We start from the raw sequence: 27,103 nt of genomic DNA on the forward strand, positions 1-27,103 counted from the left end.
GCTGGTGGCAAGAGACATTCTTTGATGTTTGGAACTATGACACCCTGAAAGGAACAGGAAGCAGGCTTAGGGGATTCCTTTTCAAAATAAACTGACTCTGCTAACACACAAACACAGTGCCCTCTGATACTTGGATCTGAAATGGCTACTAATCCTCCAGGGCAAGGGCAGCCCTGGTCTCTGAGCCAGTGTGGACGGTGCCAGAGCTGACTATCGGTTCTTCAACCTTTACTGCCAACAGGCCTGGGAGGCAGATTAAACAGCATTTGCTCCACTTTCCCATAGCTGACGGTGCCTGTACAGGGACACCTGGGGACATGACTAATTAGTCTAACCATTCGGTGGGAAGGTCCCAGTATTCCAGAAGACAACAGAAAGGATAATCCTTCCAATGGTATGAGTGTCAAAAACGCACCTTCTTAACTGGTGACTGTTGCAAGCGCAAACCCCTAGATAGCCTCATGCAATGTCTGGGATGAGTCTAGGGGAAGGTCACTTAAACAGACCTGGGGAGCTGAACTTCAGCCCAACAGCCCGCCCAGCTGCGGAGCAGAGGTAGCACAGGCTCTGCCTCAAATCGGCGTTCATGTTTTCAAAAGCAAGGTGGCAACGGCAAACTGTCCCACTGTGCTTCTCTGAGGTGTGGCTCCACGTGTCTACTCTACAAGAGCAAAGGGACTCAGAGACACAGCAAGACTGACTATGACTTCAGAGACCTCGGGAGAGAAGCCCCAGGAACAAGCCTGCTGTGTGGGCTGGAGAAAGGTCTGCAGGAGAGGTAGCAGGCTTCTGTAAACACCACGTGCTGAGAACTGTGTCAAACTTAAGGTGGGAGGCTGCAGGGGACAAGCAGCTTAACAACAGACACACACTACTCTATCACCACCTCTCAGCACAGTGCAAGAAAGCATTCAGCCAGCCAGCTCAGAAGCAAGTTTTTTTAAACATGCAAGAGCGCTTTTAAAAATTTACAGAATGGGGCTGGTGTAGCAGGTAAACCAGTCGCCTGCAGTTCCGGCATCCCATAGGTGCCAATTCAAGACCTGGCTGCTCCCTTCCGATCCGGCTCTCTGCTATGACCTGAGGAAGCAGTGGAGGATGGCCCAAGTGCTTGGGCCCCTGCACCTGTGTGGGAGACCCAGAGGAAGCTTCTGGATCCTGGCTTCAGACTGGACCAGCTCCAGCTGTTGTGGCTATTTGGGGACTGAACCAGCAGATGGAAGACTTCTATTTCTCTCTCTCCGCCTGTCTGTAACTATGTCTGTCTGTCCTTCCTTCCTTCCTTCCTTCCTTCCTTCCTTCCTTCCTTCCTTCCTTCCTTCCTTCCTTTCTTTCTTTCTTTTTTAAAGATTTATTTATTTGAAAAACAGAGGTACGAGGGGGGGGGGGGCTTCCATTCCATTGGTTCACTCCCTGAATAACTGCAACAGCCAGACCTGAGGTGATCCGAAGCCAGGAGCCAGGAGCTTCTTCTGGGTCTCCCACGCAGGTGCAGGGGCCCAAGGAGTTTGGCCATCTTCTACTGCTTTCCCAGACAATAGCAGAGATCTGGATCAGAAGAGGAGCAGCAAGAACTCGAACCAGTGCCAATTTGGGATGCTGGTGCAGCAGCTGGCCCCTATGCCTTTCAAATAAATAAATAAATAGATCTTTTTAAAAAATTTATGGAAAAGTGAAATTAAAAAATAATTTTGTGAGCCGGCACCATGGCTCACTAGGCTAATCCTCCGCCTGCGGCACCGGTACTCCAGGTTCTAGTCCCGGTCAGGGCGCCGGATTCTGTCCCAGTTGCTCCTCTTCCAGGCCAGCTCTCTGCTGTGGCCCGGGAAGGCAGTGGAGGATGGCCCAAGTGCTTGGGCCCTGCACCCCATGGGAGACCAGGAGGAAGCACCTGGCTCCTGGTTTCAGATTGGCGCAGTGCACTGGCCACAGCGCACCAGTATTAGCGGCCATTTGGGGGATGAACCAACGGAAAAGGAAGACCTTTCTCTCTGTCTCTCCCTCTCTCTCACTGTCTAACTCTGCCAGTCAAACAAACAAACAAACAAATAAATAAAAATAAAAAATAAAATAAAAAAATAATTTTGTGGGGCCAACATCATGGCGTAGTGCAGTAAGCTGTCACCTACAGACCCGGCATCCTATAGGGCACTAGTTCAAGTCCTGGCTGTTCTACTTCCAATTCAGCTCCCTATTAATGTGCCTGGGAAACCAGCAGAAGATGGCCCAAGTGCTTGGGCCCTTGCACACATGTGGGAGACCCAGAAGAAGCTCCTGGCTCCTGGTTTTGGCCTGGTCCAACTCTAGCAGTTGAGGCTATTTAGGGAATAAACCAGAGGATGAAAGAAATCTCTCTTTCTCGTTCAATCTCTCTCTCTAACCTTTCCTTTCAAATAAATAAAAGGAAAAATGAATAAATAAAAGATAAACCTGTGGGGCTAGTATTATGGTACAAAGAACTAAGCCTCAGCTCGAGATGCCAATATCCACTATGAGAGTAGCTGTTCTACTTTTGGCTGCTCCACTTCTGATCCAGTTTCCTGCTAGTGTGCCTGGGAAGGCAGCAGATGATGTTCCAAGTGCTTGGGCCCTGGCAACTAGTGTGAGAGACCTCGAAGAAGCTCCTGGCTCCTGATCTTGGCCTGGCCTAGCCCTAGCCATTGTTGCCATTCTGGGAGTGAACCAGTGGATGGAAGATCTTTCTATCTTTCCCTCTCTGTCTCTGTAACTCGGCCTTTCACCTAAATAAATAAATCTTAAAATAAAATAAACAAACCAACCAACCAGAAAAAAGATAATGGCCTGTCACTCAGCTTCAAAAATGGTCAACATTCAAGTGCTAATCTCAAAGGTATACAGGCCCTTCACTGGGATCACCCCTAAGTGTGGCATATCAAGGATGCAAACCCAAATGGCAAATCAGCAGACAGAGAGAAAAGAAGCAGACTGCAGCTTCAGTTGTTGAGGCATGGTCATCAGGTTACTTGAATTTTTAATCTCTAAAAATGTACTTCTGGGGCCGCCACTGTGGCACAGCAGGTTAAAGCCCTGGCCTAAAGTGCTGGCATCCCATATGGGCTAGTTCTAGTTTCTAGTCCGGCTGCTCCTCTTCCAATCCAGCTCTCTGCTGTAGCCTGGGAAAGCAGTGGAGGATGGCCCAAGTCCTTGGGTTCCTGAACCCACGTGGGAGACCAGGAAGAAGCTCCCGGCTCCTGGCTTCGGATCAGCGCAGCTCCAGCCGTTGTGGCCATCTGGAGAGTAAACCAGTGGATGGGAGACCTCTTTCTCTGTCTTTCTCTCTCTCTGTAACACTTTCAAATAAATAAAATAAATCTTTTAGAAAAATAAATTAAAAATGTACTTCTGAGGCATCTATACATGCTGAGAAAAATCACCAAACCCATTTCATAAAGGCTCCCCGGTCACCACAGTCACTTTTCCAGAACCGTGTCCTGTTTATTTGGGGGCACATTTCAGGGAAACAGAACAGTATCGATTTAGTTCATTCATGACCTACTGAAACCTCCTCTAAGGTAGCAGCTGGAGAAGCCCAAGTAAGGTATCTACTTACTGGTACTGTTACATCATCATAAAAACTCCAAGCTAAAGCCCATCGCATTGTCCGACCTTGACAGAATTCGGTGTAGGTGACTTTGGGAACCTACAATTGACAAACACAGCATCTCATTAAAATGAAGTCATTCTACCAATATGTGCCTGGCTGCTGCCTCATATTAAATTATCTACTGGTCCGGGCTGGCGCGCGGCTCACTAGGCTAATCCTCTGCCTATGGCGCTGGCACCTCAGGGTTCTAGTCCCGGTTGGGGCGCCGGTTCTGTCCCGGTTGCCCCTCTTCCAGTCCAGCTCTCTACTGTGGCCAGGGAGTGCAGTGGAGGATGGCCCAAGTGCTTGGGCCCTGCACCCGCATGGGAGACCAGGAGGAAGCACCTGGCTCCTGGCTTTGGACCGGTGTAGATCCGGCTGTAGCGGCCATTTCAGGGGTGAACCAACGGAAAAGGAAGACCTTTCTGTCTCTCTCTCTCACTGTCTAACTTTGCCTGTCAAAAAAAAATTATCTACTGGTCCTTCTTTTTCATCAGTTAATAAAATATTTATCCAAAACCAATTATACAGTTGCCATTTAATAACCAATGAATAAATTATCTATCAACAAAATTACATATTCATGTTTTCCCCCCATAAAACATTAAAGAGAATTTTACAGATCTGTAAAAAAAGATTCATGTATACAAAAACACCCAAAATAGAGTTCTTCAGGGAATCATTCATAAAACAATGCATAACTTTTTTTTTTTTTTACGAAAGACAATCAGATTTTAGGAAACAAAAAGGAATTACTATGTAGCTTTTCAATTTTTTAAAAAACAATTTTATTGATTTACTTTCATTTTACTTGCAAGGCAGACAAAGTAGAGAGATCTTCCACCTAGGAGTTCAAGGAGTTCAGTCCCCTGGTGTCCACAACAGTCAAGGCTGGGCCAGGCCAAAAGCAGGACCCTGAAACTCAATCAGGGTCTCCCATGTGGTTGCAGGGACCAAAGTACCTGAACCATCACTTTCTGTCTCCAAGGGTGCACATTATCAGGAAGCTGAAATCAAAAGCAGAGTAGCTAGGACTCAAACCAGGCACTCCAACACAGGAGGCAGGCATCTTAAACACTATGCCAAATGCATATCCTTGTAGCTTTTACAACTTAACTAAAGAAATGGCATCATGCAGAAAACAGGAATGGTAGAATGTCAAAAGAAATCAGAGATGATGAACCTAGTTTCTACCACTGACTCCATACCTGACACTCTTTGTTGAAAAAAAAATAATCCTACTAGAGACAGGCATTGTAGCACCATGGGCTGAGACCTTGTTTGGAACACCTGCATCCCATATCAGAGTGCTAGTTCAAGTCCCAGCTACTCTGCTTCTGATTCAGCTTCTTGCTTGTGCATCCTGGGAAGCAGCAGGTAGTGGCTCAAGTGCTTGAGCTCCTGTCACCCACATGGGAAACCCAGATGGAATCTCTGCTCCTGGGTTCATCCTGGCCTGTCCCTGGTTGTTGCAGGCATTTAGGGAGTGAACCAGTAGATAGAAGATGTCTCTCTCAATCTAAAAAAATATATAAAAAATAAAAATAAATAAATATTTTTTAAACAGAGAAATATCATCACACACATGCCACATACCATAACAAGAGAGAAACTGGCAAGGGGAGTTTTTATTCTTCACCTACTTTTCTAAATGGAAGCAAAGAGCTGTACTCATATAGACCATCACACTAGTGGGAAGCATACTAGCCTAAGGTTGCATTCTGGCTCCTGTGTGTGTGTGTGCGTGTGTGTATGTATGTTTTGGCAGGGGTTGCTTTTAATTATCTGAAAGGTAGACAGACACAGACAGGAATCTTCTGTACACTGGTTCACTCCCCAAATGTCTGCAACAGCCATGACTGGACCAGTCTGAAGCCAGTAGACTGGAACTCCCACAAGGGTGGCAGGAACCTAAGCATCTGAGCCACCAACAAGTGCCACCTCCCAGCACGCGCTCCCACAGGAGATGCAGGCATCCTCACCGGTGTCTTAAATGCCGCACCAAATGTCTGCCCCTGATTCTGTCTTTCATCAGCTAATTGGTCAGAACAAGTCCTTGACCTACCTTGCCTTTAGTTTTGGTATGTATTAAGGAGTCAGATGTATAAGACATCCTAACCCTTCTCTGCTATAACTGCAGAGAAGGCCTTGTTGAATATCTATAAAAAGTGACTTTTTTTTCTTAAATTACATTAGAGTATAATTTAGCCTTATAATTAAGACATCAATAGTGTCCCACATTAGAGTACCTGGGTTCAATACTCTCCTCTGACTACTGACTCCACAGTTTCCTGCTACTGCAGACCCTGGGAGGCAACAATGATGACTCAAATAGTTGGATTCCAGCTCTCCACATGGAAGACCTAGACTGTTCCTGGCTTTCAGCTTAGACCTCGGCCTAGTCCCAGTTGTTGCAGGCATTTGTGTGTGTGTGTGTGTGTGTGTGTAAACCACAGTATGTGAGCTCTCTTTCTGCATCTCAAATAAATAAAAATTTAACACATAAATAAATTACAGAATTTTTAAAAAGCCAAAAGCAAAACATAAAACTCATTCAGAGTGTTAAGTATAAAGGAGCTCTGCGCAGGCACACTCCTAAAGACTCTGGAATGGTCATGACAAAGCCTTACCCCCTGTACGCGGAGCTCTTCCTTCAGAGGAGCCAGGCTACACTTCTTCCCCAGCATGCAGCTGTACCACCTAGCAAAACCAGACAAGCAGATACTGCTTAGACGGTCACACTTTCCAACCAATATCACTCAAGCGAACAAGATGAGAACATGGCGAACAAACATTGAGTTAAGTTACAAGGGATAGGGCTGGTGCTATGGCGCAGTGGGTAAGGCCACCGCCCGCAGTGCCGGCATCCCATATGGGCACCGATTCAAGTCCCAGTTGCTCCACTTCCATTCCAGCTCTCTGCTGTGGCCTGGGAAAGCAGAAGTTGGCCCAAGTGCTTGGGCCACTGCACCTATGTGGGAGACCTGAAGAAGCTGCTGGCTCCTGCCTTCAGATGGGCGCATCTCTGGCTGTTAAGGCCAACTGGAGAGTGAACCAGCGGATGGAAGACTCTCTCTCTCTGAATTTCAAACAAATAAATAAATCTTTAAAAAAAAAAGTTAACAAGGGACAATAACAATTATATGTTATATAGTTAGACCAAGACTGAAATCTAGTGATGGAAAAAAAATCCCAGGGGCTGGCACTTTGGCACAGCAGCCGGGCCTCCAGCACCAGCATCCCATATGGGCACCGATTAGAATACCGGCTGCTCCACTTCTAATCCAGCTCTCTGCTACGGCCTGGCCCTGCTCTGGCTGTTGGAGCTGTTTAGGGAGCGAACCAGCAGATGGAAGATGTCTTTCTTTCTCTCTGTCACTCTTGACTTTCAGATAAATAAGTAAACCTTAAAAACAAACAAAACAGAACAAAAAACTCCTACAACCTAGTAATAACAATAAACCAATAAAAAGGAATAAGGACCAATAAGCACATGAAATGGTGCTCTGCAACATTAGTCATTGGGGGAATGCAAATTAGAATCATAATGTCACCATATACGTATTAGAAAAAAAATTTAAGCATGCCAGCACAAACTGGCATCAACTGAAATGCTCAGACATTGCTGGTGGAAATATAAAACATGTAGTACAGTCACTTGGAAAAACTGGTGACTTATTGCAAAGTTAAATACATACTTGCCATAGGGCTCAGGACCCAGTCTGAGGTATTTGCTCTAAACAGGAAAACTAGCTTCTGACTTATGTGCACCCTGGGTGGCAACAGAAGATGGTTCAAGTTGTTGAGTCCCTGCCTCCCACATGAGACCCTGTTTGAGTTCCTGGCTCCTGGCTTCACCCTGACCCAGTGGATGGAAGCTCTCTCTGTCTCTGCCTTTCAAATACATACATCAGAATAGAAGAAAACAAAGACTTGTATGTAAAGGTTCATAGTATTTTTATTCATTCAAGGCAAAACCTGGAAATGGCCCAAAGTCCATCAACAGATTAACAGATTTTGGTGTATCTGTGAAATGGTATACTATTTAGCAACAACAACGAAAGAAACCTGACAAGTGATACAGACACTGCACGTATATACTACATGCAAGAAACCAACAGAAAAAACTGCATTTTGTATGATTCCCATTTACATGAAAAGTTTCAAACAGCCAAAATTACTGTGACACAAAGTATACAGTAGGGGCCAGCACTGTGGTGTAGCAAGTGAAGCTGCCACCTGCATTGTAGGCATCCAATATGGGCGCTGCTTTGTGTGCTGGCTGCTCCGCTACCCATCCAGCTCCCTGCTAATGGCCTGAGAAAAGTAACAGAGAATGGCCCAAGTGTTTGGGCTCATGCTACGCACATAGGATGAAGCTCCTAGCTTCAGCATGATGCAAACATGACTATTGTGGCCATTTTGCGAGTGAAATCGCAGATGGAATATATCTCTCTGTCTCTACCTTCCTCTCTGTAACTTTTATTTTCAAATAAATAGTGTCAGAAGAAAGAGAATATCAGTAGACTCTGGAGGCTTGGAATGGGTTTGAACAGGGGCATTAGGGAACTTTTTAGAAGGACAAAAAAATTCTGTAACAGCACCAGTGCTGAGGCTACTCCTTGTAACATCAGCATTCCGTATCAGGGCATGGGTTCAAGTCCTGGCTACTCCACTACTGATCTGACTTCCTGATAATGTGCTAAAAAGGCAGAAGATGATGGCTCAAGTACTTGGGTCCTTGCCACCCAGGCAGGACACCAAGATGGGCTTTCTGACTCCTGGTTTTGCCTTGGCCCAGACTCGTCTGTAATGGACATTTGGGAAGTGAACAGCTGATGGAAGATCACTGTCTGTCTCTCTCTCCCTCTGTCACTTTGCTTTTCAAATATATAAACAAAAATATTCTATATCTTGGTTGTGGTGGTAGTAAACAAACATTTGTCAAAACACCTCAAACTACTCATTGAAAATTAGAGAATTTTATTGTTATGCAAGTTTACCTCAGTAAGACTGATTTAAATTTATAAACTTATAAATGTGATTATCTTATTTCTTCAAATATTTATCAAATAATAGTTAACAATATAGTAATATCCTATAATTTCCTTCTTGTTTTATAACATAGTTTTGTCCATTTCAGGAGTGGAAAGCCAAGACACTGTGGCAAAAAAATGTCCAACATGAAGGATTTTTGTGAGAGACCCCAGTGAAAAGAAGGGGCCATCAAAGAAGGATGTACTTTTCTCTGAATGGAGGAGAGAACTTCGACTTTGCTTATAGCCTTCTCTAAATATTGATGGAGATTGTGGATTCAAAAGGCTTCCATAGCCTAGGCAGCTCAGGACAAGAGCCTTGGGTGATCACTGATGTCATACTTAAGAGTGTTAATTGTTAAATTAACAACAGGAGTCACTGTGCACTTACTTCCCATGCAGGACTTCTATCCTCAATGAGTTGTATTATGAGAATTAACTATAAAACTTGTTCTCAAACAGCTTTGTGTGTGTGTGTCTGTGTGTGTGCAAATTGTTGACATATTGACTTAGTATAGAGTTGGTCTTCTGTGTATAAAGTTAACTGAAAGGAAATCTGAATGGAGAATGGGACTGGGAATGGGAGAGAAAGGAGGAGGAGGGGGTGGGAGGGCAGTTATGGTGGGAAGAATAATTATTTTCCTAAATACGTATTTATGAAATTTTACTCATAAAAGATTTCTTTTGGGGGAAAAATAACGTAGTTTTGTCATAATAGCAATAGTACCCTTTCACTAAATATCACAAAGTATTCCTATGTCATTCAAAATTCATCTAATTGCACATTATTTTAGGAAGGACATTTCAGATTAAGGGATGTGTACTCAATATTTAATTGTTTATTTATAAGGTAGCTACTACAAAGGTAAATTTTAAAATTGGGGCCGGTGCTGTGGCATAGTGAGAAAAGCTGCCACCTGCAGTGCCGGCATCCCATTTGGCCTTTGTTTGAGTCCCAGCTGCTCCACTTCCAATCCAGCTCTCTGATACAGCTGGGAAAACAGTGGAAGATGGCCCAAGTCCTTGGGCCCCTGTACCCACTTGGGAGACCTAGAAGAAGCTCCAGGCTCTTGGCTTCGGATTGGCACAGCTCCAGCCATTGTGGCCATTTGGGGAGTGAACCAGCGTATGGAAGACCTCTCTCTCTCTGCCTCTGCCTCTCTAACTCAGTATTCCAAATAAAATAAATAAATCTAAAAAAAAATTTCTAACCAAGTTTAAGAAACTCAAACCACACCACACATTAGATTAAAAGTACATAAAACTGGCCATTTTGCAGGTCAAAACTGTTGAAGATAAGCAATCTCATGATTCAACCTAATATATTAAATCACATGATTAAAAATATTATATTTTAAAGCATACAAATATGATTATATTGTTTAGAGATGGCAACCATCAACAAATAATTTGTTTTCATTGTCTGTGGGATCATCAACAGATAATAGCACATCCTTCTGTTTATTCTTTTTTTTTTTTTTCCACAGGCAGAGTGGACAGTGAGAGAGAGAGACAGAGAGAAAGGTCTTCCTTTTTTCCATTGGTTCACCCCTCAATGGCTGCTGCAGCCAGCGCACCGCGCTGATCCGAAGGCAGGAGCCAGGTGCTTCTCCTGGTCTCCCATGGGGTGCAGGGCCCAAGCACTTGGGCCATCCTCCACTGCACTCCCGGGCCACAGCAGAGAGCTGGCCTGGAAGAGGGGCAACCGGGACAGAATCCGGCGCCCCGACCGGGACTAGAACCCGGTGTGCCGGTGCTGCAGGCAGAGGATTAGCCTATTGAACCGCGGAGCCAGCAATCAATTCTTTTTCCCTTGAAAGTACAAAAAAATTATTGTTCTACCTAAAACTACTTTAAACAAACCCAGGTAGCTGTCAGCACTGTGGCATAACAGGTAAAGCCGCCACCTGCAGTGCTGGCATTCCATATAGGTGGCTCCATCCAGCTCCCTGCTAATGGGCCTGGAAAAGTAGTGGAAGATGGCCCAAGTACTTGGGCCCCTGCACCCATGTGGGAGACCTGGAGGAGGATCCTGGCTCCTGACTTTGGACTGACACAGCTCTGGCAGTTGAGACCATTTGGGGAGTGAACCAGTGGATGGAAGACTTCTCTCTCTGCCTCTCCCTCTCTGTAACTCTGCCTTTCAAATAAATAAATGTTTAAAACAAAAACAAAAACCAAACCCAGGTAAATTTATCGAAAGCATCATCATTTTCATTTGGTGGTTTAAAAATGTTTGGAAGGAAAATAATCTCTCTTAGGGAAGACAGTGTATAAAAGGAGAGCTCCTGAGCCATGAATTAAAAGCTTCTAATATATCAGGAACAAGAGAAATGAGAAGCAGTTAGGGCTCACACAGTAATAGCAGAAAATGAGTTGGGGCCAGCGCTGTGGCACAGGGGGTTAAAGCCATGGCCTGCAGCACCAGTTCGAGTCCTGGTTGCTCTATTTCCAATCCAACTCTCTGGTATGGCTTGGGAAAGCAGTGGAAGATGGCCCAATGCATTGGAATGGGAGACCCAGAAGAAGCTCTGGCAGTTGTGGCCATTTGGGGAGTAAACCAGCAGATGGACGACCTCTCTCTCTCTCTGTCTCGACCTCTCTCTGTAACTCTTTCAAATAAATAAAAATAAATCTTAAAAAAAATAGGTTAATACTTTTCCTTTAAAACTAGCATTCTTGAACTATTTAAATCAAAGCTACTAGAAGCTAAGAAATAATCAAAACAGAGGATAAAAAGATACTACAAGTTCTTCAGGAGATGAGGGAAATCAAGTATTTAGATAAATAAGACCATTCATGGTTAAGCATGTCATTGATACTCAATATAAAATAGGGAGTTCATATTTCTTGTAGCTTTCCTTTAAGTTGAATAGTAAATTTTGAATCTTTTAAGATTTGTTTTTTTTTTTTAAAGATTTATATATTATTTATTTATTTATTTGAAAGGCAGAGTTACAGAGAGGCAAAGGCAGAGGCAGACGGAGAGAGAGGTCTTCAATCCAATGGTTCACTCTCCAGATGGCTGCAATGGCTGGAGCTACACTGATCCAAAGCCAGGAACCAGGAGCTTCTTCAGGGCCTCCCACATGCATACATGGACCCAAGGGCTTGGGCCATCTTCCACTGCTTTCCCAGACCATAGCAGAGAGCTGGATCAGAAGTGGAATAGCCAGAACTCGAATGGGTGCCCATATGGGATGCTAGCACTGCAGGCAGCAGCTGTATCCACTATGCCACAGCGCCGGCCCCTATTTATTTTTGAAAGGTAGTTACAGAAAGAGAGAGGCACAGAAAGATCTACCATCTGCTGGTTCACTCTGTAAAAGGCTGCAATGGCGAGGGTTGAGCCAGACCATAGCCAGGAGTCAGGACCCTTTTCCAGTCTCCCACGTGGATACAGGGACTCAAACACTCAGGCCATATTCTGCTGCTTTTCCAGGCCATAGAAGTGAGCTAGATGGGATGTGGGCAGCCAGGACTCAAACAGAAACCCAAATGGGATGCGAGCGCAGAAGACAGAAGGCACTATACTACAGTGCTGGTCCCTAAGATTTCATCTCTTCAATTTACTCACTGTTTTCTGCACCAGTTTCAGTTTGTATAGAAAAAGCAGAAGTCACTGGATGTGTTAAAATTCTGGTGTAGCTTCTATTTTAAAAGTGCCTACCCACTATATCCTAGCTGCTCTCATAGGCACTATGTGGCAACTAATCTTTGATGCACATGGGAAAAAAAAGAACAAAAGATCTAGTTACTCTAGAGAATTTGAACCCATTATACTTTTTTTTTTTTTTTTTTTACAGGCACAGTGGACAGTGAGAGAGAGAGACAGAGAGAAAGGTCTTCCTTTTCCATTGGTTCACCCTCCGATGGCTGCTGCGGCCGGTGCACCGTGCTGATCTGAAGGCAGGAGCCAGGTGCTTCTCCTGGTCTCCCATGGGGTGCAGGGCCCAAGCACTTGGGCCATCCTCCACTGCACTCCCGGGCCACAGCAGAGAGCTGGCCTGGAAGAGGGGCAACCGGGACAGAATCCGGCGCCCCGACCGGGACTAGAACCCAGTGTGCCGGCGCCACAAGGCGGAGGATTAGCCTATTGATTAGCCTATTGAGCCGCGGCACCGGCGAACCCATTATACTATTTTAATGTTAAGTTAGCACTCTACTCATGACAGCTCAGGAATTCCTCTGAGGTGATTGGTTTCAAGAAAAAATTATTTTGAAATAATTTCAAATGCACAGAAGAGTTGCAGGGTTAGTGTATTAGTATAAACCAGTATACTCTTCACTCAGATTCACCAATTACATTTTCTACCATTTACTTGACCTGTGTATGTGGGTTGTGTTTCTTTCTTTTTTTAATTTGACAGGTAGAGTGTTGGTTCACTCCCCAAATTGCCGCCATGGCTGGTGCTACACCGATCCAAAACCAGGAGTCAGGTGCTTCTTCCTGGTCTCTCATGCGGGTGCAGGGGCCCAAGCACTTGGGCCATCCTCCACTGCCCTCCTGGGCCACAGCAGAGAGCTGGACTGGAAAGGGAGCAATTGGGACTAGAACCGGCGCCCATATGGGATACTGGCGCCGCAGGCGGAGGATTAACCAAGTGAGCCACGGCGCTGGCCCCGGGTGTGTGTTCCTTTTCTTTCTTTCTTTGTTAAAGATTTATTTTATTTATTTGAAAGGCAGAGCTACAGAGAGAAGAGACAGAAAGAGAGATCTTCCATCTGGTTCACTCCCTAGGGCTAGGTGAGATGGAAGCCATGAGTCAGGGGCTTCTTCCCCGTCTCCCTAATACGTGCAGGGGCCAAGTACTTGGATTGGAAGTGGAGCAGCCTATGTGAGACGCCAGTGTCACAGGCAGCAGCTTTACCAGCTAGTCCACAGGGCTGGCCCCATGTGTATGCTTCTAAAGCATTTGAGGGTTAGTTGTAGACATCGTCATAACCCTTTAACCCTAATATTTTGATATATACATCTTAAAATGAGGAGTATTCTCTGCTATTCACAGAACAATTATCAAATTGAAAAAATTTATCGTTTATAAAAAATTGCTATCTGGAATACAGATGTTCAAATTTCACCAGTTATCCCAATTTTTCTCCCCTGATGCAAGATTCCATCTAGGATCATGCATTTCATTTATTTGTCATGTCTCTTTAGCCTCCTTCAATCTGAAATAGCTTCTTGGTCTTTTTTTAGTACTTTCATGACCTCAATATTTGTGAAGAATTGTTTCACAAAATCCCTCCGTTCAGTGTGTCTGAAGTGTCCACATCGTTAAGATTCAGGTTATGCATTTTTGGCATGAATAGCACAGAGGGGTTGTTGTGTCCTAGGTGCATCAGGAGATGGCTGCCTGGCAGTTTTTCTGTAATTATACTGATAAGTAATCTGTGGGGAAATCCTGGAAACACCCCATTCTTCAAATTTCCTTTTGTTGATTCTTCCACAAAGCAATCATTACTGTGATGATTGCAGAATGGTGATTTTCCCGAGTTCAATCTTTCTACATTGACTCACTGGCAATCCATTGTAAGGAAGATCTTTTACACTGCCTTCCTTCTGTATTTCATTTACTTATTTACTCAATGGACTACCAGCCATGGCTATCCTTATTCATTTTGAAATTCATGTTGTTCCAGATGTGGCTTGAGCTGTCTCCTTGTCCTTTGGACATGTCATGGCCAAACACTTCTTTAATGCCAGGTACGAAAAGACATTCCAGGCTCCTTCTGCACCTATCCTGTCCCAGCACCACAAGCAACCATTTCTCCAAAGAACTCTGGTTCTTTTCAGTAGAGAATGGTTATTTGGAAACTTTGGCACAACAGATTAGCCACTGCTTCTAAAGTCCATATCCCACAAGGGCACTGGTTCCAGTCCGAGCTGCTTCACTTCGAGTCTCACTCCCTGCTAATGCGCTGGGAAAAGCAGCGGATAATGATCCAAGTAACTGGGCCTCTGCTACCCATATGGGAGACCCAGATGGGCTCCAGGCTCCAGGCTTCGGCCTGGCCCAGCCTCAGTTGTTGTGATCATTTGGGGAATGAACCAGTAGATGGTTCTTTCTTTCTCTGTCACTAGGCCTTTCAAATAAATAAGTAAACCTTAACCTATGTTCCTTATTTTAATTATTCAAAAGCATTTTTCATAAATAAGTAACAATACATTTTTAAAAAGATTTATTTATTTATTTGAAAGAGTTACAGCAAGGCAGAGGCAGAGAGAGAGAGAGAGACAGGTCTTCTATCCACTGGTTTACTCTCCAAATGGCTGCAATGGTGGAGCTGGACCAATCTGAAGCCAGGAGCCCTTCCAGGTCTCTCACGTGGGTGCAGGGGTCCAAGGACCATCCTCTACTGCTTTCCCAGGCCAAAGCAGAGAGCTAGATTGGAAGTAGAGCAGCTGGGATTTGAACCAACAGCCATTTGGGATGCTGGCACTGCACCATAGCACCGACCCTGAAACACTCCGTTATTAGAAGCTTCCCCAAGACAATGGAACCAAGTCTTCTTATTCCTTTTTAAACTGCCTGATGCACTCAAAATACAAGCCTGTTTATTTTATTCTCCTCTTTGACCATCTAAAGCACAACCAACCAGTCACTACTTCCTCTAGAAAGAACTGCCATAAAGGTCAATACAGCAAATAATGAGCAACCTTTTCTCCCCAGGACCTTAGAGCACACACCAATCAATGAGGCTTTAGCATAGCACACCTCAAAATGAATGAAACTCAGCTTGATACCTAAGTTAACAGGATAAAAAGCACACAAACTAAAAAATTTTTAAAAATATAAACTGGTTGGCCAGCGCCGCGGCTCAATGGGCTAATCCTCCGCCTGCGGCGCTGGCGCATCGGGTTCTAGTCCCGGTTGGGGCACCGGATTCTGTCCTGGTTGCTCCTCTTCCTGTCCAGCTCTCTGCTGTGGCCCAGGAGTGCAGTGGAGGATGGCCCAAGTCCTTGGGCCCTGCACCCACATGGGAGAACAGGAGAAGGCGCCTGGCTCCTGGCTTCAGAGCAGCGCGGTGCACCGGCCGCAGCGCGGCAGCCATTGGAGGGTGAACCAATGGTAAAGGAAGACCTTTCTCTCTGTCTCTCTCTCTCACTGTCCACTCTGCCTGTCAAAAATAAAAAATAAAATAAAATAAAATAAAATAAGAAATATATTTAAAATATATATATATAAACTGGCCCACCATCTTTCAAGTTGTTTATCCTTTTTTTTCTTACTATGAAGGAAAAATCAAAATAGTAGCATCTGCCCCATGAGGAGCTCACAACTAGGAAATGCTCCTGGACACTTTAATTGCAAAAATGCCATACTACCTGGAGAACAAGCTGGTGTACCATCTGTCCCTCAATAATTTTCCACCTTTTGTATCTGTGTGGAGGAGTTGTATCAATATTCAAAAAACACTTAACTGACTTGTAACCCCATTTTGAGTCTCCAAGATGAAATCAGAGGTCAAAGATGACCACCCAGAGGCCAGTACTGTGGCGTAGTGGGTGAAAGCTGTCACCTATGGCACCAGCATCCCATATGGGTGCTGATTCATGTCCCAGCTGCTCCATTTCTCATCCAGCCTCTGCTAATGGGCCTGGGAACAACACTGGAAGATGGCCCAATTGTTTGGGCCCCTGCCACCCACATGGGAGACCCAATGATGTTTCTGGCTCCTGGCTTTAGCTTGGCCCAGTCTGCCCATTACAGCCAACTGGGGAGTGAATCAGTGGATGGAAGATCTCTCTGTGTCTTTCCCTCTCTCTCTGTAATTCTTTCAAATAAATAAATAAATCTTTAAAAAAAAAAAAAAAAAAGAAAAAAAAAAGATGGCCATCCATGATAGTGTCCAGACAGCAAATCAGCAAGCAAAAAGAAGTAATGCATTCTCTAACAATGAGAAGAAGAAATGTTAACATGTAATAATAATTTGATTAATTCTGAGCTGTTATCAAGCAAACAGCTTGATAACAATTGTTATGGTGGGTGTTGTGGCTAACCTGCTATTTGGGATGTCCACAGCCTTGGACAAATCCCAGCTATTCAACTTCTAATCCAGCTTCATGCAAATGCACATACTGGAGGCAGCAGATGATGGCTCATGTGCTTGGATCCCTGCCAACCACCTGAGAAACCCAGATGGAGTTCTAGGCTCCTGGTTTCAGCCTGGCACAGTCCTGGCTATTGCAAGCATTTGGGGAATGAATCAGCAAATGGAAGAACTCTCTTTCTCTCTCTTATATGGGTGCCAGTTTGAGTCCTAGCTGTTCCACTTCTGATCCAGGTCCCTGCTAATGCATCTGGGAAAACAGTGGAAGATGGCCCAAGTTCTTGGAAGACCTAGACAAAGCTTCTTGGTAATGGCTCTGAACTGGCCCAGCCTAGCTGTTGTGGATATCTGGACAACCAGTGGATGAAAGATATCTCCCCCTGCCTCTGCACCTTTGCCTTTCAAATAAACTTTTTTTTTTCTTTTAAGATTTAATTATTTATTTGAAATGCAGAGTTACAGAGACAAAAGGATAGGCAAAGAGAGAAACTCCATCTGCTGCCTTCCCAAGGTACATTAGCAGGAAGCTCAATCAGAAGTGGAGTAACTGGTACTTGAACCAGGCACTACAATATCAGATGCACATCCCAAGCAGCAACTAAACCTGCTGTAGCACAACACCCACAACAGATAAAGCTTAAAAAAAGGAAATGGAGGGCACTCTACCTTAAAAAATATATTTATAGTACCTGTAACATTTCCTTTCAATGTAGTGGACAACTAAATCTACTGGATTCCTCCATCAGTTAAGAGCTAAAGGAATCTTATTATTTATTAATTGTATCAAATGTTTATTTATTTATTTAATTCTATAACCACCCCATCAGATAGTTACTACTATCTCATTTTTTACCCATGAGAAAACAAAATTTTAAATGTAGGTCAGAGAATCACATTAAAAAGGCTTAGATTGTTAAATTTGTCATCTATATCCAAATATATGGATGATACACAAAGCTACCAACTGGGAGAGGGTAGGGAACAGAAAGGAAAAGGCAAAAAGAGAGAATGAGTGAAACCACAATCAGGTTAGTGCTTTGTAAAGCACAGATCTTTTTCTGAAAAAACATAAAGGTATTGCCTTAAAGGGCACCAGCTATAGATCTAATAATCAATGACACCCATGGGATTCAGACCACGAGGAGTCTGACACAGGAAGCCTGGTCATGTATCCAGAAGGTTAGATGGGGGAAATCCCTTAAAAAAGAAAACCTTATTAACTGCATAGGCACAAAGTAAGGGGACAAGCACTTGTCAATCTTCCTCACTGACAAATCCAAGCGCAGCTCTGATCACGTTACCCAGCCTACAAGGGCTAACAGGATGTCCACTGGCACAGGGTCAGGAGATCTGTGTTCCACATTGCTAATCTGTAAAACCAAGAGGTTGGATAACCTTACCTCTCCAGTTCCTCACAGCTGGAGAACTCCTTAAAATACAGAACACTGAAACTGTTGCTGAACATGACCCAGGTAAGCCATGAATCTTAAAGGGAGGTGAGACATCTTCAGTGCCTCCCTAAGATCAGTCGCTACATTTAATTTATTTCACTCCATAATGCTGCAAATTCTGCCTATTTTCTGCTCTTTTTCAGAAAAAAAAAAAAGAAGACCATTTTAGGGGGATAAGGGACAGATGGTGGGGACGTTTGTTGTGGCACAGCAGGTTTCACTGCTTGTCTCACTAACAGTTCACATGGGCACCGTTTCTGGTCCCAGCTTCTTCGCTTCTGATCCAGCTCCCTGCTAATATTCTTGAGAAAGCAATGGAAGATGGTCCAAGTACTTGGGTCGCTTGCTTCAGCCTGGGCAAGCCTCAGCTGTCGCAGCCATTTGGGGAGTGAACCAGCAGGTGGAAGATCTCTGTCTCTCCCTCCTTCTGTGGTCCCTCTGCTTTTCAAATAAACAAAAAATAAATCTTAAAAAAAAAAAAAAAGAAAAGAAAAGAAAAGAAAAAGAAAGAACAGATGGTGGGGTTAAGATACTTGTGTTCAAACTCTTTTTTAGAGGTTCAAAACAGGCAATTTCCACAGCACTCTAAAGTTTCAGTCACACAGTGTAGTACAAATGTCATAATGTCAACTATAAAAATGTGTATGAGGAGGGCCCAGCACTGTGGTGTTGCAAGCCTTCACCTGTGGTGGGCTGGGCCTCCACCTGTGGTGGGCACCAGTTCGTGTCCTGGCTGCTCCTCTTCCAATCCAGCTCTCTGTTTGTGCCCCTGCACCCACGTGGGAGCCCTGGAAGAAGCTCCTGGATCCTGGCTTTGGATTGGCACAACTCCAGCTGTTGTGGCCGTTTAGGGAATCAATTAGCAGATGGAAGACCTTTCTATTTCTCCCTCTCTTTGTCTGTAACTGTCTCTCTCAAATAAATAAATAAATCTTTAAAAAAAAATGTGTATATGTGAGGATACTCACTGATAATATGTACAAAGGAAGGGCTGGTACTGTGGCATAGCAAGTAAAGTCACTGTCTACATTACCAGCATGAGATATGGGGTGCCGGTTTGAGTCCCAGCTGCTTTACTTCCAATCCAGCTCTCTGCTATGGCCTGGGAAAGCAGTAGAAGATGGCCCAAGTCCTTGGGCCCCTGCACCATGTGGGAGATCCAGAAGAAGCTCCTGGCTCCCAGCTTCAGACTGGTGCAGCTCCAGCTGTTACAGCCATCTGGGGAGTGAACCAGTGGATGGAAGACTTCTCTCTCTCTCTCTCTTTCTCAGCCTCTGCCTCTCTGTAACTCTGCCTTTCAAATAAATAAATAAATCTTATAAAAAAAAAATACATACAAAGGAAAGCAGTAATAGCTGGATGTGCAAATGAAAATAATATTCCTTCACAAAATACTGTTCTATGCACTTTTCAATAGCATCACTTCATTTCTTCTTCCCTTTTTTCTTTATCTTCCCTCTCTACCTGAGTTCTAACAGACAGCTGAGTCCTGTTTTTGTTTTATTTTTATTTATTTGGGAGGGAGAGAGATACTGTTCTTATCCACTTGTTCACTCCCCAAATGCCCACAATGGCCCTAACTGGGCCAAGCTGAAGCTGGGAGCCAATAAAAAAACTGGGAGCCCACTTGGGTGACAAGAATCCAACTACTTGAGCTACCGCCTGCTGCTTCCCAGGGTGCACATTAGCAGGAAGCTGGAGTCAGGAGCTGCCCTGGAGCTGGGTATCAAATCCAGATAGTCCTGCTAGGCTAAATATCTTCTCTAAAATACTCCAATGTCTGACAGAATCAATATAGAGCAAAAACTGTTTTAACCTTTGGCTTCGGCAATGCAGCCACCCAATAATCAAGCTGCTTTCCATAAACACTTGAATAAATTTACATTAATAAATCAGGATACTTGTTGATTTTGGAACTGGCTTTTTACTAAAATAAACAGCTTTAAATAATTGTAAATACAAAAGAAAAGGAAGAAAGTCTTATCCATCCAGCAATTCTATTTCTGTGTAATATATCCAAAAGAATTGAAAGAAAGGTGTTGAAGAGGTATTTATACACCAATGTCAATACAGCACTATTCACAAAACCAAAGGGGAGAAGCAACCCAAAGCAACCCAAGTGTCCATCAATGGAGGAACAGATAAGTAAAATGTGGTGTTATATGTAGAGTGGAAAATTATTATTGTTATTATATGGCTTTAAAAAGGAAGGGAATTCTGGTATATACTACACACTGATGAATCTTGAAGACCTTATGCTAAGTGAAAACAAGCCAGTCACAAAAGGACAGATTGCATGCTTCATATATAGGAGGGAACTGAAGTAGTCAATTCAGAGATAGAAAGAACAGTGGTTGCCAGGGAGGGACTGGGGGAAGGAGGGGATGGCACACTGTTTAATGGGTGTGGAGTTATTGTTTTGTAAGATGAACAGAATTTTGAAGGTTGGTTGCACAACAATACAAATATACTTAGCACTACTGATCTATACATTTAGAACATTAAGATGGCAATTTTTATGTTTTGTCTATTTGCCACAATAAAAAACAGAACTTTCTTATATCCCGAAGTGAAAACTTAGGTTGAGAGCTCTTTTAGTTTTGAACTACCACCTTATCCATTATTTCAACAACACATCATTTCAGCAACAAGTCAAGCAATACAAATAGCGCTTTTTGAATACCTTATGCTGTTTAATGACAGGTGTGTTGTCCAAAATAATTAGCTTTTAAAAAGGAACAGCCTTAACTCTCCTCTGGAGCTGGGTAGTAACCGTAGTTTCCCTTCATTAAGCTCTTGACAGCTCAGTGTCCTCACATCTGTCACTGTTTGAGAGACTGAGTCCAAGAACATAAACGGCTTCAAGGACCAGGCAACACATTATTCTGGTTCATGGGACAGATTTGAACCCATCTGTTTTTTAATCAAAAGCCATATTTGAATCAGTTTTGTTCCATCACAGGACCATACTAACGGGAGCAATACAGTCAGATGGTATTTTCCTTCTCCCTTTCTATGCAGCACAGATGATTACAGGAAACCCAAATCCCTTAAAGGCACAAGAGCACCCTCAGAAACAGCATCTCTGCAGACTGTAGTATAAACTACCTTTTCAATCTTTACATGTTTCTTTTTCACACATTCTGATTACTTTCCCCCTGAGTGACAGATATCTTCAAGAATTACACCAGGGGGTGGGGCGGGTAAGTATTCCTATTTGTAAGAAGCAACTTACCTCAATCTTTTTTTAAGTTGTAAACTGTCATGGATGATCCTTTTAACAAACTCTAATTCACCTCCTTCTGCCATGATCTCTGTGACACCTCCCGTATTCACAGAGCTAGGTGGAGGTCGTCGAGGATTCCGAGAGTTCACTCCCTGAATACAACAAAACAATCTGGTGAAAAATTTTCACACCTTAAGAATCAAGCCTTCGAATGTAATCTAGCTCCACATTAGAATGCTTTAGAATGATTTAATTTTACTTTCCAAATATTAGACTAGACTTAGGTCTAAATATCATATAGCCACTACATTATATTTTTTATTTTTATTTATTTACTTATTTGTAAAGATTTATTTATTTATTGAAAGGCAGAGTTACAGAGAGAGAGAGAGAGAGAGAGAGGTCTACCATCCGCTGGTTAACTCCCCAGATGGCTGAAACCGCCAGAGCTGTGCTGATCTGAAGCCAGGAGCCAGGAGCTTCCTCCGGGTCTCCCACATGGATGCAGGGGCCCAAGCACTTGAGCCCTCCTCTACTGCTTTCCCAGGCCATAGCAGAGAGCTGGATTGGAAGAGGAGCAGCCAGGATGTGAACCGGCACCCATATGGGATGCCAGCACTGCAGACGGGAGCTTTAACCCGCTGTGCCACAGCGCCTGCCCGAGTCTCGCTCTTGCATTCACTGCACGCCCCTCACGTATGCATTTGCTTCATGGACTTGCCACCCTCACATATGGGTGCCGGTTTGAGTTCCGCTGCTTCACTTCTGATCCAGCTTTCTGCTATGGCCTGGAAAAGCAGTGGAAGATGGCCCAAGTGCTTGTGCCCCTGTGCCCCCGTGGAAGACAAAGAAGAAACTCCTGGCTCCTGGCTTTGGATCTGCCCAGCTCTGGCCATTACAGACATCTGGGGAGTGAACCAACAGATGGACGACCTCTCTCTCTACCTCTACCTCTGCCTCTCTATAACTCTGCCTTTCAAATTAATAAATAAATCTTTAAAAAAAAATATTTAGAGGCCGGCGCCGCGGCTCAATAGGCTAATCCTCCGCCTGTGGCGCTGGCGCATTGGGTTCTAGTCCCGGTCGGGGCACCGGATTCTGTCCCGGTTGCTCCTCTTCCTATCCAGCACTCTGCTGTGGCCCGGGAGTGCAGTGGAGGATGGCCCAAGTCCTTGGGCTATGCACCCGCATGAGAGACCAGGAGAAGCACCTGGCTCCTGCCTTCAGTTCAGCGTGGTGCGCCGGCCGCGGCAGCCATTGGAGGGTAAACCAACGGAAGGAAGACCTTTCTCTCTGTCTCTCTCTCACTGTGCACTCTGCCTGTCAAAAAAAAAAAAAATTTAAGAAGTTAATAATAAAAACGAAAAATAATCCAATTTAAAAATGGCAGACTCTGAACAGCATTTTTCCAAAGAAGAAATGGCCAATAAGCACATGGCAAGAAGCTCAACATCAGTCATCAGAAAAACTAACCAAAATCACAATGAGATAAACACTATCTCACAACTACCAACATGACTATAACCAAAAAGACACATAAGAATTATTGATGAGGATATATGGAAAAGTGGAACTCTCAAATACCACTGCTGACAGGAATATAAAATGGTATAGTAACTTTAGAAACCAGTCCCGGCCAGCGCCGTGGCTCACTAGGCTAATCCTCCGCCTAGTGGTGCCGGCACACCGGGTTCTAGTCCCGGTCAGGGCGCCGGATTCTGTCCCAGTTGCCCCTCTTCCAGGCCAGCTCTCTGCTGTGGCCCGGGAGTGCAGTGGAGGATGGCCCAGGTGCTTGGGCCCTGCACCCCATGGGAGACCAGAAACACCTGGCTCCTGCCATCGGATCAGCGCGATGCGCCGGCCGCAGCGTGCCAGCCGCGGCGGCCATTGGAGGGTGAACCAACGGCAAAGGAAGACCTTTCTCTCTGTCTCTCTCTCTCACTGTCCACTCTGCCTGTCAAAAAAAAAAAAAAGAAAGAAAGAAAGAAAGAAACCAGTCCCAGTTCCCCAAACAACTAAACATAGAGTTAGCATATGATCTATTAGTTATATTACAGGGTATATACCTACAAAAAATGAAAATCTACATCCAGGCCGGCGCTGTGGCTCAATAGGCTAATCCTCCACCTGCGGCGCTGGCACTCCAGGTTCTAGTCCTGGTTGGGGCGCCGGATTCTGTCCCGGTTGCCCCTCTTCCTGTCCAGCTCTCTGCTGTGGCCCAGGAGTGCAGTGGAGGATGGCCCAAGTCCTTGGGCCCTGCAACCTGCATGGGAGACCAGGAGAAGCACCTGGCTCCTGGCTTCGGATCAGTGTGGTGCGCCAGCCGCAGTGGCCATTGGCGGGTGAACCAACGGAAAAAAGGAAGACCTTTCTCTCTGTCTCTCTCTCTCACTGTCCACTCTGCCTGTCAAAAAAAGAAAAAAAAATCTACATCCACAGAAATAGCTGTACAGGAATGCTTATGACAGCTTTATTCATATGAGTCAGAAAGTAGAAACAAAGCAACCCAAATAGGAGTAGGCCCTTGGCCTAATGGTTAAGACATTGTTTGAGGCACTGATATGTTAGTTACAACATGAATGAACCTCGAAGTAGGCAAATCTACAGAAAGTAGACTGGTAGAGGCTTAGGCCTCAAGAGCGCTGGAGAGAAACAAAGGGACTACTACTGGGTAATGGATTTCTTTCCATGGTGATGAAAATGTTCTAAAACTTATGACAACTGCACAGCTGCACAGCTCTGAGAACATAACACAAATCATGACATTCCATACATTAGATAGGTGAGTTTTATGGCATATGAATTATATCTCATTGAGGCTTTTGTAAAAAATACTTAGGTCAGGTGCTGGCAATGTTCTATTTCCTCACTGGCTAGTTCTGTAGGAGTGTTAACTTTGGAAAAGCCAACGTATCATACAGACTTCTTATTTTTTTGTTTTATTTTTAATTTGAGGGAGGAGAAGGCACACACTCTGACCTGTTGGTTTACTCCCCAAATGCCCACAAAAGCCAGGACTAAACCAGGAGTCAGGAACTCAAGCCAGGTTTCCCATGTAGGTGGAAGAGAAACAACTACTTGAGCCATCTCCACTGCTTTCTAGGGTGTGCATTAGTAGGAAGCGGAGTTGAGAGCCAAGAATTGAAACCAGGTATTTTGATATGGGACAAGGGCATCTTAACTGGTGTCTTAAGCACTAGACAAACATACACCCAACATGTATGTACTTTTATGTACATATATTATTATTTTTAATTTTATTCTAGTCTGTGATTATATTAGTTCATATAATTTATCTTCAGTTAAGGCTAAAATTTAGATTTCTTAAATCTTGCTTCACTTTATGTTCCAATCTGGAATGCTCACTATTATCATTGGTAGTAAATTTTTACCAATACCTCTACTCTACCAAAAAAATTACTCAATTTGTACTTTGTTACTAGGCATGCAAATGGAACTTTTAGGGTATCTGAATGATTCTACAAATGGTTCAACCTTTCCTAAGTTTTTTTTTGACAGGCAGAGTTAGACAGTGAGAGAGACAGACAGAGAGAAAGGTCTTCCTTCCGTTGGTTCATCCCCCAAATGGCCACCACGGCCAGAGTGCTGCACTGATCGGAAGCCAGGAGCCAGGTGCTTCCTCCTGGTCTCCCATGTGGGTGCAGGGCCCAAGCACTTGGGCCATCCTCCACTACCTTCCTGGGCCACTGCAGAGAGCTGGAATGGAAGAGGAGCAACTGGGACAGAATCTGGTGCCCCAACTGGGACTAGAGCTCGGTGTGCCGGCGGGAGGATTAGCCTAGTGAGCTGCGGTGCCAGCCTATCCTTTCCTAAGTTTTAAGCACCTTCCTCTCCTTATAATTAATGTTACTTTTTATTATTAATGGAAGGTTTGCTGGATGAAGGAAAATGGCTAAATCAATACTTTTTTATAGCACTGAAATTTTATAATAGGTTGCTCTTTTTATCCAGTGCATCGTTTTCCATGTTCATGGGCAAATATATTTTTTCACTTGAAGGTGGAAAAATGAAATCAGGCACTTGTTCACCTCAAGTGACAGGTGGCAATAAAAACAGTGATTTCTTCCCTAAACCAGTAAATCCAGTCAAGGAGTGGACTATGACCTAAGTTGGTCCAATCAGAAGAAAATCTAATGTCCAATGACTTGGGTAAGAAAGAGCTCTCTTCTCATCCTACCACCCTCTAAGTATTGCTTTGCCACAAGTAAACCAGACAGAGAACAAAAGCAACCAAGTACTAGGTTATAGGCAAGAGAAACTGGAAAGGGGAAAAAAAAAAACAGAGCCTCACCCTTTAAGATGGAACTCTTCCATCAAATGGCTACCAAAGACCAAAACTACTGCTGGATTTCTCAGATATGTAAGCCAATAAACTTTCTTTGTTGTTAAGTCACTTTATTTATTTATTTTTTTTTTTTGACAGGCAGAGTGGACAGTGAGAGAGACAGAGAGAAAGGTCTTCCTTTTGCCGTTGGTTCACCCTCCAATGGCCGCCGCAGCCGGCGCGCTGCGGCCGGCGCACCGCACCGATCCGATGGCAGGAGCCAGGAGCCAGGTGCTTTTCCTGGTCTCCCATGGGGTGCAGGGCCCAAGCACCTGGGCCATCCTCCACTGCACTCCCGGGCCACAGCAGAGGGCTGGCCTGGAAGAGGGGCAACCGGGACAGAATCCGGCGCCCCGACCGGGACTAGAACCCGGTGTGCCGGCGCCGCTAGGCGGAGGATTAGCCTAGTGAGCCGCGGCGCCGGCCTGTTAAGTCACTTTAAAAAAAAAAAAAAAAAAAAGATTCATTTGAGAGACAGAATTACAGACCGAAAAAGAGGTCTTCCATCCATTGATTCACTCCCCAAATGGACACAACAGCCAGAGTGGGGCTGATCTGAAGTCAGGAGCCTGGAGCTTCTTCCAGGTTTCCCACGTGGGTGCAGGAGTCCAGGCACTTGGGCCATCTTCTGCTGCTCTCCCAGACCATTAGCAGGGAGCAGGATTGGAAGTGGAGCTGCCAGAACTCAAACTGGCACCCATATGGGATGCTGGCACTGCCGGCTGCTTAACCTACTATGCCACAGCCCCGTTAAGTCAATTTAAATTGGATTTTTAGGTACTTCAAATCAAAAGAATCCTGATATAATTTCTAAAATCAAAGTTGCTCTTTTATCGGTAAATAAGGAAAATTTACTTAAAGTAGAAGCATTGGAATTACTTTAAAGCAGATATTTTACCTTGGCTTCTAATTGATTGGCAAAAAAGGGAGGGTTGCACATGCAGAAGTCATAGATAATCTCAGATTCTTCCTTAAGCGCATCCATCAGGAGGGTCTTCTGTGGCACCTTTACCACTAGGAGAAAACACAGGAATTATTAACAGCTACTGATGCTGTGGGGGCTCTAAAACATGACCATACATTCTCTGATGCTACTCCCTTGATGAAGAGATGCTCCACATCGTATGCTTTCAGGGCAATGAAGACTGAAACAAGGGATACCACTACATACCTACTAGGATGCCCAAATTCCTGAACACTGACAACCCCAAGAGCTGTCAAGGATGTGAACAATGGAACTCTCATTTATTGCTGCTGTAATACAAAATGGTTCAGCTACTTTGTACAGCTACTTTGTGGAGAGATATGGGGTGGGATGACTATATATTTTTATTATCAAGGAATCCATTTTTATGATTGTCATGAAGCCCAGGTTGAGTTAACAGT

At 44.3% G+C, this 27,103-nt stretch overlaps 1 protein-coding gene across 10 annotated transcripts in view; it reads right to left on the reverse strand.

Annotated features, from left to right (window-relative positions):
- Positions 1-27,103, reverse strand: part of METTL16 (methyltransferase 16, RNA N6-adenosine) — an 85,157-nt gene that overhangs the window by 15,155 nt on the left and 42,899 nt on the right. For 6 of the 10 annotated variants that reach the window (XM_008270913.5, XM_089317623.1, XM_002718874.6 and 3 more), the window contains 4 exons: positions 26,616-26,731; positions 21,382-21,524; positions 6,235-6,304; positions 3,572-3,661 (listed from right to left, as the gene is read on the reverse strand). In XM_008270913.5, the coding sequence (XP_008269135.1) occupies positions 3,572-3,661; positions 6,235-6,304; positions 21,382-21,524; positions 26,616-26,731 (419 nt within the window). Of the gene's footprint in view, positions 1-3,571; positions 3,662-6,234; positions 6,305-13,287; positions 18,613-21,381; positions 21,525-26,615; positions 26,732-27,103 lie in introns of those variants that run through there. The other 4 variants (XM_070061189.2, XM_008270914.5, XM_089317627.1 and 1 more) reach the window with 2 other exon arrangements.

The sequence above is a fragment of the Oryctolagus cuniculus genome, chromosome 17, assembly GCF_051225735.1.
Source record: "Oryctolagus cuniculus isolate XC-2025 breed Fujian yellow rabbit chromosome 17, ASM5122573v1, whole genome shotgun sequence".
Classification (NCBI taxonomy): Eukaryota; Metazoa; Chordata; class Mammalia; order Lagomorpha; family Leporidae; genus Oryctolagus; species Oryctolagus cuniculus.